The following is a 13,375-nucleotide window of genomic DNA, read 5'->3' as shown; positions in this document are numbered from 1 at the left end:
GAGTGCTATGTCTGCTGACCAATCAGAAATTAGAATCAGCTAACCGCAGTTTGATCCCTGTTTGAATCCTACCTGAGAAGAGAGATGGGTTGGGCTTTAACCTTCAGCCTTACAGCAATAAAGAAAGTCAATTTACAGGAAACTCCAGATTAGCAGTACAAAGGTTGCTTGTTGCTTAAGTAATTAAAAGGTAAGTTTCCATTTAGAGCATGAGATGAAAAATATAATGATTATCAGGACAGTATTGAACAGTTCTCGACAAGCAGGAAGCAGATCCTCTTCAAAATACTCATTGCCTTCAGCCAGATTGGGGCACTTGTATGTCTGAGTCAGCTGCCATCAACACTGCCTCGCTAGGATGGCTTCTTTAGAAAGGATCCTTATCTCCAAATCTTAATGAGGGTGTGATAGGGACTGAAATTACCATAGCTTTCCAGTTCCTTTTCTACTTTTGCTTTCTAGTTTAGCGAAGGCATCGAGAGAGACACATTTCTCTTCAGTGTCCAACAAAAAATAAACACCGTTTTGGCAGAAATATGGAAGAAAAGACCAGGATTCAGCTCTTTCTGTAATTTCTTATTAAGAATTGATTTTTTAGTCTCATCACTGAAATAGTCACTGACAATGTAAACTAACTAGAGGAGAATGGACGAGGATTTTAGAAACCTGTGAACACCAGAGAGAGCTTAAAACTGTCCCAAAGCTTATTTCCAGGATGTATCAGGTAGGTGAGCTTCTGTCACTCGAATACCATCTCCCTTGATAGCTCCTAGTAGACAGTTATTCACTGCATGAATTACTAACTGCCAAATGATCCAATAATCCCAGGATAGCTGTGTCTTACTCTGAATACAAACTTTGCATTTGAACTATATCTTCAAAATGATATGTGAGCTATTTTCCCCTCTGCTTTCATTGCAATGTAATGCCAGACTGTTCTGGTTATTTGATTTAAGAATTTATTTCTTTCCTCTATTTTATTCAAGAAAACTGGATGGACCTACTCCTGCTCCCAGTGCATTCAAAGGGAGATTTGTTATGAATTAACTTATTGTATATTTCTGTTTTGTAAAGTTACAAACTCTTGCAAATGCAAGTTTATGGGAAGTGTCTTTCTCTGTGGTCCCTGTTACTTAATAACTTTGTTTATGGGACTGAATCATTTTGCCTCTGATATGTTGAAAGAAAGGAAATGGATAAAAAAAAAACCAACAAGAATGTTTCTCTCTCACACACACACAATTTCTCATCCCTTAAAACTTTTTTCTCCATTGATGGAATTACTAACAACTTTTACACTGCTCTGACTTTTTTTTTAATGTGGATTTTGTAGAGATGGGACAAAATCAGGCAAGTAAAGGAAACACATTTTCAATTTTAATGCAATGGCTGTTCTCACTCCAAATATGAAAGAGTTCACTTAACAATGCATTTGTTCCTTTTTTATTTACTGTGCCCTCTTTAATGTTTGACGTTAATAATTTAATGTTAGTGTTATGCTCACTATGGAAAGTTTTTTCCTCCTTCTTCCTGTTTTCTAGATCAAGTTACAGTGAAGAAGATGAAGGTTCTCTCATTCTGCCACAGCTCCAGAGCCAGCTCTCCTCTCCCTGGTTTTATTGTTTTCTTCCTTACTTCTTATGTTCACAAGATGGAATCAGGTAGGAATCCGCACTGTGTCTGCTGTATCTTAGGGGATTAATTTAGGCCCCTGAAGTGCCTTAACAACATGCTTCACTCAAAGTCAATGTAACTACTCACAGTGTATAAACTTCACCCCACAGCAAGATCAGCGCCTTCATTATTTAATTTTTGCCCTGATTGTGTTGCTCCTGGGTGATTTTATTTGCTCCTGGGATAGTGCCCAGGTCTGTTTCTTCACACAAGTATTTTTAAAAGATTGTCAAAGATGCCCAGGGAATTTGATGGACACTTATTGAAGAGTTTAATAATAACAATAAGAAATAAGAAAATCAAATAACTTAGTGGGTTTCAGATGTAAAAAAAAAAAATAATAAAAAATAAATAGATCAGAGCCATAATTAGAGACGAATGTGCACAAAAACAAAAGAAAAAACAGAATATAATGATGCCGTGTGACTTTTTTTAATTGGGCCTGTTAGCTAATCCATATATATTAGGTGTCGTGTACACTGTATTATTAGGCATTGTATGCACAGTAGTCCCATAATACACATACGGGAGAGAGAGGCAGAGAGTTGGGAAGTTAACTTGAATGTTTTATGTTCTCCCCACAATTCTGTTCACCAGTATTGAATATCCCACTTTACAATTCTGAAGTTAGTATTCACAATAGAAAATAGGAAGCCTATCAAAGCCATGAATGGTGTGTCCTAGCACTGGTTGGGATGTACCTCTACATCCACCTGGTTTGGAATGTGGTATCCAAAAAAAGGGTTAAGGAAGGTACCGAACAACAAGTTAAGGAACTGATGGGTTGGGTCTCAGGTGATGTATAAAGTGCTTTTTCACTTGTAAACAGCCACGGTATAAGTGGGTTTGGGGGGGCATGCTATGAGATAAGAATTGCTTCCCCGGAGGAGAGTATGGATGTCTCCTCTCCGTAGTGCACTGTTTTGTCTTTACGCAATAATGTTCACGAAGTTTGGATATTTGGTCTCTTGAGCATGTGAAGTATTGAACCATAATAGCCCCCAAATTGGCTCTAGCAACAGGGCCATGTCTCAGGAACACCTTGGTGAAAGAACACCAAATATGGCTCACCAAACCTATTCTTATTCCTGCTGAGTCCCAGCAAATTTCATGGCAATGTCAGTAAGCGTGTCAATTTGAGAGCACTTAGAAAAATGGGATGTTGAATAGTAAGTTTATCTCAACTATACACTGAGCATGTCCATTCTCAGCTCTCTTCCTCAGTTTCTCTGATGTGTGACTATGACATGGGCTGAATACACCTGTCTTCAGCTTCTCACCCCATGTCAGCACTGTGTGCATCTGTCATGCACTGAACCTACCAATTCTCAGCTCCCCACTCTCTGTCCCATGATCTGTGCCTGGGCCATGCGCCAAGCTTGCCTGTTATCTGCTCCATGCCCCATCTCAGTGCTGTGTGCTGTGCCATACATGCAGGCTGAGTTCTTATAACAGAGCCCCAGTCCCACTGCCCATGAGTGCTGCTCTCTCTTAACCATTCAGGCTGAAATGTTCCATGCCAAGTGTCTGTCTCTGGCTGAAGTTTTTGGAAAGTTTGTCTGAAATGGAACCTCTTGGCTGTGTCCTTCGTATCAAATTGCCATTTTCCTCTGACCTGCTTTTTGTTATTGTTGCTGTCCTGGTGGATTTCCAGCAAAGTTCACAGTGATTGGACCTCGTGACCCTGTCACTGCCATCCTGGGTCAGGAAACTGTGTTACCCTGTCACCTGTCCCCCCGGAGGAGTGCCGCAAACATGGAGGTGAAATGGTTCCGCTCTGACTTTTTAACTGTTGTGCACCTGTATCATGATGGGAAGGATCAGTATGAAGGGCAGATGCCAGAGTATCAGGGAAGGACAGAGCTTCTGAAAGCCGGACTCACAGATGGAAATGTTCACTTGAGGCTTCTCAATATCAGACCCTCTGATGAAGGACAATACCTCTGTTTTGTTCAAGATGATACTTTTTATGAAGAAGCTGTATTGGAACTGCGGGTAGCAGGTCAGTGCCTTGTCTCAGTTTTAGCTTTGTGTGGTCTTTCCTATTACAATAACTGTGACTCCCTGCTTGTGAAATATTTTACAATAACACAGCGTATCTAAATTTCAGCAAACAGCCACTTTCATATTTGGGAAAATATGCTGAAAACTTTCCCAACGTGTTATTAAACACATTTGCAGGATGGCCAAGGCACTTTCTTGCCCAATCTTGATTGACTCCCAAAAGGTGTCTTCAGTTAAGAGGGAAAGGACTTCTTGATAAATATGGCTTTCCAGTTGCTATGCAGTCATTTCTAGGATGTGTGGCTAAGGTGGGAATGCCAGACTTTTATGGTCTTCTGATGGGTTGCTTGTTATTTAGGGGTGTAGTTAAAATCAAATGCAGTGTTATTAAAGTGAGGCCCATTGGTGATGTCACTTCAACCTTTTACAGTTTCTTTCATATGGCAGGAACCCCTTTGTTCCCAGCCCAGTTTGTGGAAAAATATAGGTACCAAAAAGGAATTCAGTATCATGTTATCTAGTCACATGCACCTGCATTCTTGATGAGTCATGGCAGCCATTATTCATAGGCTGTCTGATGTGTCCCCTAGGGAGGACAAGACTTTTCCATGGCTCATTGTTTGCGTTGATGGGCCCTTAGCCCTGTCTAGCTTCTTCACTGTTGTACCTGAAAGGCTAGTTTTGGGTGTTACCCAGAACAATAACATTTGAAATACAGATGCATAGTCAATATTCATAACTCCAGATACAAAAATGATACATGCATTGAAATAGGATAATCTTATTCAGCAAATCATAACTTTTCCATTGACACCTTATTTGACACATCTTGTACAAGATGCTACACAATTATATCATAATCAGAGAATCCTAGAATATCAGGGTTAGAAGGGACCTCAGGAGGTCATCTAGTCCAACCCCCTGTTCAAAGCAGGACCGATCCCCAATTTTTGCCCCATACCATAATCATATGATGTACATGGATTGCAGTGTCCTAGTGAGAAGGGGAAATTATGTATTTACCACTCTTAGTGAAGACTGAGCTGCTTTGACAATGTAACCATGAAGCCAATTTGATTTTAAAATATCTATCTATCTATCTAATGCACTAATTATCAGAGTTTCAAAAGTTCAGATCCTATTCAGGTATCTACGTGGTCATATCTCCAAAGGTGCACAGCACTCAAGTGCTCCTGTCTTGAGCCAACAATATCTCCCACTGACTCAGTGAACTTATTTTATATATTTGTTCACATTTTTGTGTGTCCTTGAGCACTGGGATTTCAGACATTCCAGTATTCATTTATCCCTTCTACTGACTACCCGCTTGAATTAGTGCATACTCATGTGAGTAAGTATCCCCAGACTGTCCCTCATCCCTTCTGCTTTATAAATTAATGTATGAAATTAACACCCTTATATATTTTCCCCTTAGGTCTGGGCTCTGCTCCTCTCCTCTCTGTTGTAGGTCACCAGGATGGAGGGATTCGGGTGGTTTGTCGATCAATTGGTTGGTACCCAGAGCCTGAGGTGCTATGGAGAGGTCTCAATGGACGACATTTACCATCACCCTCTGAAACAAAATCCCAAGGAGACAACAGCCTGTTTGAAACAGAAATTGCTCTCATCGTAACAGAACATTCAAACGAAAACTTGTCCTGTTGCATCAGGAACACCGTTCTCAATCAAGAAAAGGAATCGGCCATTTATATAGCAGGTGAGTTACCATCCAAACCCCACACTGAACTCACCACCACTAGAAACCAAACAAAATATAGGAAGAAAAGAACTGAAACATCTGTGGTGAATATTTCATAATCCACGTACAAACATAGAAGATAGGAGGCTGGTGTTTTTCCAGGGTCACAGTTGAGGCAACTTGAGCCCCTTAATTGTGAGTATTCAGACTATACAGGTTTTGAGAGGAAACTTTCATTCAATCCACTGATTCAGTAGGTTCCTGTAACCTTAAATTCACCTTAATGATTTTTTTGAATGTGATAAATTTTGTACTTTGGCTTGATTGTGGTCTGTAGAGCCCTTTAAACCCACAGATGGATATCCACAGATATCCTCATCATTTTGGGCGATTGCAGACTGGATGCGGATACCAATTTTGTATCCACGCAGGGCTTTCGTGATCTGTTCACTTCACCAACTTCATTACTTGTGTGAAATGTCACCTAAGTCATGTGATATTGTTTTTACTGATGTTCAATGGGACTTGTGCTCCTTAATTCACTTTGCTCTGGATCCACAAAAGGACTCATTTTACCCCTTGTCTACACACAAAAGATGCACTGATTAACTAGTTAAGCGATGCCACCCACTTGTGTGAACACTTCTTGTATAAGTTTCAGAGTACCTTAAATAGATTTAGCTGCAGTCAATTCCTTATCAACTTCAGCTAAATGGAGATAGAGCACTATGAAACTGATTTATGATTTAAGGTTTTATGCATCAATTTATTTAAATTGGTACAACCCTCATATGTTGTCAACTCTTGAACCAGTTTAAGAATGACCCCATAAGAGAGTTGCCCCAGGTTCACTAAATCAGAGCACAAACCATGTGTGGAAAAGACACTAGGGACATTTGAAAATTCCATCCTGTTTAGATGACTGCACTGGGAACACAAGAAGAGCAATTTGAAATTTGTTAATTTGCTGCACAAGTGTTTGGACAAATTGTGATTATGGTTTTTCCCAATATTAGGGGGTAACAGTGGATTTTTCAAAAATATGCTAATTAATCTGGCAGTTTCTGAATATTGCTTGCTGCTAAAGGCCAAATTCTTTTCTGGTAGAACCCTATTGGAATCACTGGGGTTTTATGTGCAGAGAATTTGCCCCTGATCTCTTTGGCTCTCTGAACAGCAATGAATCAAATCAGGGCTGTGTTTTCAAGGATAAATCGGTGGTAAAGCTGTGTTGATTGGAGCCATATTTAAAATCAATTTCTGGTCTTTTGTGTAGTGTAGACATGTCCATTCTTTCACTCTTAGCTCACACAAATCCTGCTGGGCACTATTTATGTATTTGTATGGGAAAAAAAATCTGTTTTTAGTCACGACTTCCAAACTAAGATAAGCCCTGGGTGTTTTGTTTTTCAGATCTCTTTTTCCCAAGGATGAATCCCTGGATGGTGGCTCTGAGTGTGATCCTGGTGGTTTTGCTTTGTTGCATTGGCGTCACTGTTTATCTCTTTAAAATGAAAGGTAAATATCAGAGGGAGAAATATATTAGAAATAAAGGTTTTTTTCTAATACATAAATAAATAAGGGAAATTTAGGAATTTAACATGAAAAGAACATGTGATCTGCTGATCTGGTCTGAAATAAAGAAGAATTGCCTGTGAATTTATTGATGGGGGCGGGGGGGACAGAGGTGCAAGGGAGAGAACAGAAGGGAGGAGAGCCTCAGACAATAGAACCGAATCAGAGAATCGGATCATAGCAGATACATCTCTGTTCCGCTTGGTCCTCCATCTCCCTCTCTTCCCAGTTCTCCGGTCCCACTTGAGAGAAGATTCTGCAAAGTCTAGCCTCTCATATTTGTACTTAATCTCTTTTTTTTTCCTAATAAAGTGTAATTCATGTCGACATTACAGTGATAGCCCGTATAGACATGCCCCTGTCATAAATCAATAAATAAACACATTTGTTCCTCAGTTAGGAAAAAAAAACCATATCCACGTTCACATAACTCAGACACAGCTGTGCATGCCCTGCTGAACTTCATCCATAAAGAATACCAGCCCAATTTCCAAATAAATCGGACTTTTCCCTCCATGCTTCTAATTAATTTTGTACCAATAGGATGTAGTCTTTTAACTCTGTTTCATGAAGCAAGGCAATGAGAATAATTTATATTTATTTCTGTACTTTTCAGGGAAACTTACTGAAGAAGTTGGTAAGTTTCAATTTCCTTTTTTCCACAAATACAATTTTTGACCACAGTCACACAACTGTATATAGATTTGTTGTTTTCTATTATTTATTTTTACTTCTCTGTGTTTGTCAGGCTGAGGAGAGTGTAATAGGATGGACCATTTTAGGGCCTGTTTGGATGTTTCCAGAGACCATTCCCCTTAAAAGTCCTTCCAAATAGAGGGTTGGGTCGACATAGCTACATGTCTGAGGGGTGTAAGTTTTCATCGCAGATGAGCCCTCAGTCTCAGAGTCTTTCAAAAGAATCTATAGAGGTCTGGCTTGTTCAGGAAGGTGTGCTGAAGTGGGAATTTTCTACAATATTTTTATGAAACCTGTGTGTACCTCAATTTCTGCGATATGCGGCACTGTTACCCAGTGAGGGGGAAAGGACTGTTTGCTCTCTGGGCAGGCTCAGTGATATAAGTATGGGTGTTGCTTAGCTGTCTGGGCCTTAGTCCCCATATCAATGGAAACAGAGGTGAAAGTGGGCAGACGCGGGCCAGTGCAGTGCTCTGGTAAGAGCCGGCCACTGGCTGGGCCTGCACACAGCTGACTTTTTGTTCCCCCCATCAGCTGATGGGGGGGGGCAAAAGAGGCAGCTGCCCTGGGCTCCGGCTTTGGGGGCCCCCACGGAGCTCAGGGCGCCCCAGGGGATTAGCAGGGGAGGGGACCTGGCACCTGTTGGCACCTGTTTCTTTGTGGAAGGGACAGGGCAGCCCACTAGGGCTTGGAATTTTTCCAACAAAGGTCGTAGCTTCCCCTTCCCCAGCCCCACGGAATACCCTAGGTAAGTTGTCTTCCTCCGATTGGCTCTGGTGCACGAATCAGCTCCCCTGAGTTCCAGCAGCCTTCCTCCTGGTTGCTGCCCCCTCCTGTGACAACCTCTCCCTTTGAAGATCATTTCTTCCAAGTGGAGCAGGCCCTGTAGGAATGAGGTCACTTGAGCCCAGAGGAGTTTTCGTCTCTTCCTCACTAGGAAGGGGATGTGCCCCAGGACAGGGTGTGTTAATCTAGTTTTATAAAATTTGGGGTAAATCTAAACTAGATAAACTTCACACCAAAATGTTAGTGGGCCTGTGGTTTTGGGGAAGCAATAGAAAAAAGGACGTTGAATAAAAATAATCACCCAGCCTTAACTTTGTATTGATGATGAAGAGAAATAACATATAAGGGAAGGAAAGCTCATAAAATTTGTTATATGTATTTCTGTTTACGTTTTAGTGAAACGAGATCTAGAAATTGGTAAGTGTCATTTTCTTCCCTCAGAAGAAATTTTTTGTACACAATTGGATCCCCCTGTAGGAGGGTAATAGAGTCATCGGTGGGTTAGGTAGCCTAGTGGTTAACACACTTAGTGCCCCCACCCTGTGGGCAGGTCTTTCAGTTCTGGCCCTCTTTTAATGAGAGGGGCAGGGAGGTGGGTTTATTTAGTCTGGAGAAGAGAAGACTGCGGGTGGACATGATAACAGTTTTCAAGTATATGCAAAAATTGTTACAAGGAGGAGGGAGGTAAATTGTTGTCATTAACCTCTCAGGATAGGACAAGAAGCAAGGGGCTTAAATTGCAGTGAGGGAGGTTTACGCTGGAAAAACTTCCTAACAGGAAGAGTAGGGAATAAATGGAATAAAGGAGGATGTAGAATCGTCTTCACTGGAGTTTTTTAAGAGGAGGTTAGACAAACACCTGTGGTGGTGGTCTAGATAATATTTAGTCCTGCCACGAGTGCGAGGGATTAGACTTCTATTATTCTAATAGAATCACAGAGTTTATGACCAGAAGAGATGACCAGATCATCGAGTCTGACATCCTTAAGAGGAAGCTGAATAGAAATACTTTCTAAACCTTAATTATATTGATGATCATGAGAAATAAAACAAAAGAAAAGGGAAACTCCTAATATACAATATGTGTATTTCTGTTTAATTTTTAGGCAAACGAGATATAGAAATTGGTAAGTGTCATTTCCCGTCTTCTGACATGTGGGAGTTTGTTTAATTGTTGTGGAATTGTTCACTTTTCAGTTTAACTTTTACACTTCTGTTGCAATATTTAGCCTGATTTTGTTTGTTTACATGTTTGCTTTTTTTATAATTGTTTCTTTTTGGTTGGGGGATTACAGTAACTTGATAAAATATGAGAAAGCACTAAATTGGATAGATTTCACACCAAAGTCTAATTTGAAAAACTGATAAGCAAGAGAGTCACAGAGTTTAAGACCGGAAGGGAGCTGATCCTCTTATCTGATGTCCGGAAGAGGATGTTGATTTCTCTCAGCCTTTACTCTTGTATTGATGATAAAGAGAAATAAAACATAAGAAAATGTAAATGCCTAACAAAAATATATATTTATTTCTCTTTAATTTTTTAGACAAATGAGATAAAGAAATACGTACGTGTGATTGTCCTTCCTCTGATAAGAAATTTTTGTACCAATTTGGATCCTCATGTGGCAGTTTGTTTAATTATGGTGGAGGTGTTTGTTTTCAAATGTAACTTTTAAAATTGTTGCAATATGAAATCTTTTAAGTTTGTTTGCTTCCTTTTTATTATTACTATAATTCTTGTTAGGGTTTATAGGGGTTTGTTTTGAAATGTAATTTTATAAAACGTGGGGAAAGATTAAAATGGATTAATTTCACAGCGAAAGCTCATGTGAAAAATTGATAAGCAATAGAGTCACAGAATCATAGAATCATAGAATATCAGGGTTGGAAGGGACCTCAGGAGGTCATCTAGTCCAACCCCCTGCTCAAAGCAGGACCAATCCCCAACTAAATCATCCCAGCCAGGGCTTTGTCAAGCCTGACCTTAAAAACTTCTAAGGATGGAGATTCCACCACCTCCCTAGGTAACGCATTCCAGTGTTTCACCACCCTCCTAGTGAAACAGTTTTTCCTAATATCCAACCTAAACCTCCCCCACTGCAATTTGAGAACATTACTCCTTGTTCTGTCATCAGCTACCACTGAGAACAGTCTAGATCCATCCTCTTTGGAACCACCTTTCAGGTAGTTGAAAGCAGCTATCAAATCCCCCATCATTCTTCTCTTCCGCAGACTAAACAATCCCAGTTCCCTCAGCCTTTCCTCATAAGTCATATGTTCCAGTCCCCTAATCATTTTTGTTGCTCTCCGCTGGACTCTTTCCAATTTTTCCACATCCTTCTTGTAGTGAGGGGCCCAAAACTGGACACAGTACTCCAGATGAGGCCTCACCAATGTCGAATAGAGGGGAACAATCACGTCCCTCGATCTGCTGGCAATGCCCCTACATATACATCCCAAAATGCCTTTGGCCTTCTTGGCAACAAGGGCACACTGTTGACTCATATCCAGCTTCTCGTCCACTGTAACCGCTAGGTCCTTTTCTGCAGAACTGCTGCCTAGCCATTCGGTCCCTAGTCTGTAGCGATGCATGGGATTCTTCCGTCCTAAGTGCAGGACTCTGCACTTGTCCTTGTTGAACCTCATCAGATTTCTTTTGGCCCAATCCTCTAATTTTTCTAGGGCCCTCTGTATCCTATCCCTACCCTCCAGCGTATCTACCTCTCCTCCCAGTTTAGTGTCATCTGCAAACTTGCTGAGGGTGCAATCCACACCATCCTCCAGATCATTTATGAAGATATTGAACAAAACCGGCCCGAGGACCGACCTTTGGGGCACTCCGCTAGATACTGGCTGCCAACTAGACATGGAGCCATTGATCACTACCCGTTGAGCCCGACAATCTAGCCAGCTTTCTATCCACCTTATAGTCCATTCATCCAGCCCATACTTCTTTAACTTGCTGACAAGAATACTGTGGGAGACCGTGTCAAAAGCTTTGCTAAAGTCAAGGAACAACATGTCCACTGCTTTCCCCTCATCCACAGAGCCAGTTATCTCGTCATAGAAGGTAATTAGGTTAGTCAGGTATGACTTGCCCTTGGTGAAACCATGCTGACTGTTCCTGATCACTTTCCTCTCCTCTAAGTGCTTCAGAATTGATTCCTTGAGGACCTGCTCCATGAATTTTCCAGGGACTGAGGTGAGGCTGACCGGCCTGTAGTTCCCAGGATCCTCCTTCTTCCCTTTTTTAAAGATGGGCACTACATTAGCCTTTTTCCAGTCGTCCGGGACTTCCCCGATCGCCATGAGTTTTCAAAGATAATGGCCAATGGCTCTGCAGTCACATCCGCCAACTCCTTTAGCATTCTTGGATGCAGCGCATCTGGCCCCATGGATTGTGCTCGTCCAGCTTTTCTAAATAGTCCCGAACCACTTATTTCTCCACAGAGAGCTGGTCACCTCCTCCCCATGCTGTGCTGCCCAGTGCAGCAGTCTGGGAGCTGACCTTGTTCGTGAAGACAAAGGCAAAAAAAGCATTGAGTACATTAGCTTTTTCCACATCCTCTGTCACTAGGTTGCCTCCCTCATTCAGTAAGGGGCCCACACTTTCCTTGACTTTCTTCTTATTGCTAACATACCTGAAGAAACCCTTCTTGTTATTCTTAACATCTCTTGCTAGCTGCAACTCCAGGTGTGATTTGGCCTTCCTGATTTCACTCCTGCATGCCCGAGCAATATTTTTATACTCTTCCCTGGTCATTTGTCCAATCTTCCACTTCTTGTAAGCTTCTTTTTTGTATTTAAGATCAGCAAGGATTTCACTGTTAAGCCAAGCTGGTTGCCTGCCATACTTACTATTCTTTTTATACATCGGGATGGTTTGCCCCTGCAACCTCAATAAGGATTCTTTAAAATACAGCCAGCTCTCCTGGACTCCTTTCCCCCTCATGTTATTCTCCCAGGGGATCCTGCCCATCAGTTCCCTGAGGGAGTCAAAGTCTGCTTTTCTGAAGTCCAGGGTCCGTATTCTGCTGCTCTCCTTTCTTCCCTGTGTCAGGATCCTGAACTCGACCATCTCATGGTCACTGCCTCCCAGGTTCCCATCCACTTTTCCTTCCCCTACTAATTCTTTCTGGTTTGTGAGCAGCAGGTCAAGAAGAGCTCTGCCCCTAGTTGGTTCCTCCAGCACTTGCACCAGGAAATTGTCCCCTACACTTTCCAAAAACTTCCTGGATTGTCTGTGCACCGCTGTATTGCTCTCCCAGCAGATATCAGGGTGATTGAAGTCTCCCATGAGAACCAGGGCCTGAGATCTAGTAACTTCCGTGAGTTGCTGGAAGAAAACCTCATCAACCTCATCCCCCTGGTCCGGTGGTCTATAGCAGACTCCCACCACGACATCACCCTTGTTGCTCACACTTCTGAACTTAATCCAGAGACTCTCAGGTTTTCCTGCAGTTTCATACCGGAGCTCTGAGCAGTCATACTGCTCCCTTACATACAGTGCAACTCCCCCACCTTTTCTGCCCTGCCTGTCCTTCCTGAACAGTTTATATCCATCCATGACAGTACTCCAGTCATGTGAGTTATCCCACCAAGTCTCTGTTATTCCAATCACATCATAATTCCTTGACTGTGGCAGGACTTCCAGTTCTCCCTGCTTGTTTCCCAGGCTTCTTGCATTTGTGTATAGGTACTTGAGATAACTCGCTGATCATCCCTCTTTCTCAGTATGAGGCAGGAGCCCTGCCTTCTCGCGTGCTCCTGCTCGTGCTTCTTCCCGGTGTCCCACTTCCCCACTTACCTCAGGGCTTTGGTCTCCTTACACCGGTGAACCTAGTTTAAAGCCCTCCTCACTAGGTTAGCCAGCCTGCTCGCAAAGATGCTCTTCCCTCTCTTCGTTAGGTGGAGCCCGTCTCTGCCTAGCACTCCTCCTTC

At 42.0% G+C, this 13,375-nt stretch overlaps 1 protein-coding gene across 1 annotated transcript in view; it reads left to right on the top strand.

The window, feature by feature from the left end:
• The first annotated feature begins 1,545 nt into the window (after positions 1-1,545).
• LOC144274529 (butyrophilin subfamily 1 member A1-like) overlaps positions 1,546-13,375 on the top strand; it is a 29,040-nt gene continuing 17,210 nt past the window's right edge. Inside the window, exons 1-4 of the mRNA XM_077833406.1 lie at positions 1,546-1,661; positions 3,329-3,676; positions 5,114-5,395; positions 6,791-6,895. Coding sequence (XP_077689532.1) covers positions 1,562-1,661; positions 3,329-3,676; positions 5,114-5,395; positions 6,791-6,895 — 835 coding nt within the window. The 5' untranslated portion in view covers positions 1,546-1,561. The remainder of the gene's footprint in view (positions 1,662-3,328; positions 3,677-5,113; positions 5,396-6,790; positions 6,896-13,375) is intronic.

The sequence above is a fragment of the Eretmochelys imbricata genome, chromosome 14, assembly GCF_965152235.1.
Source record: "Eretmochelys imbricata isolate rEreImb1 chromosome 14, rEreImb1.hap1, whole genome shotgun sequence".
NCBI classification, from domain to species: domain Eukaryota; kingdom Metazoa; phylum Chordata; order Testudines; family Cheloniidae; genus Eretmochelys; species Eretmochelys imbricata.
The sequence above is the reverse complement of the archived record's forward strand: the minus strand, read 5'-3'. Positions and strand labels throughout refer to the sequence as shown.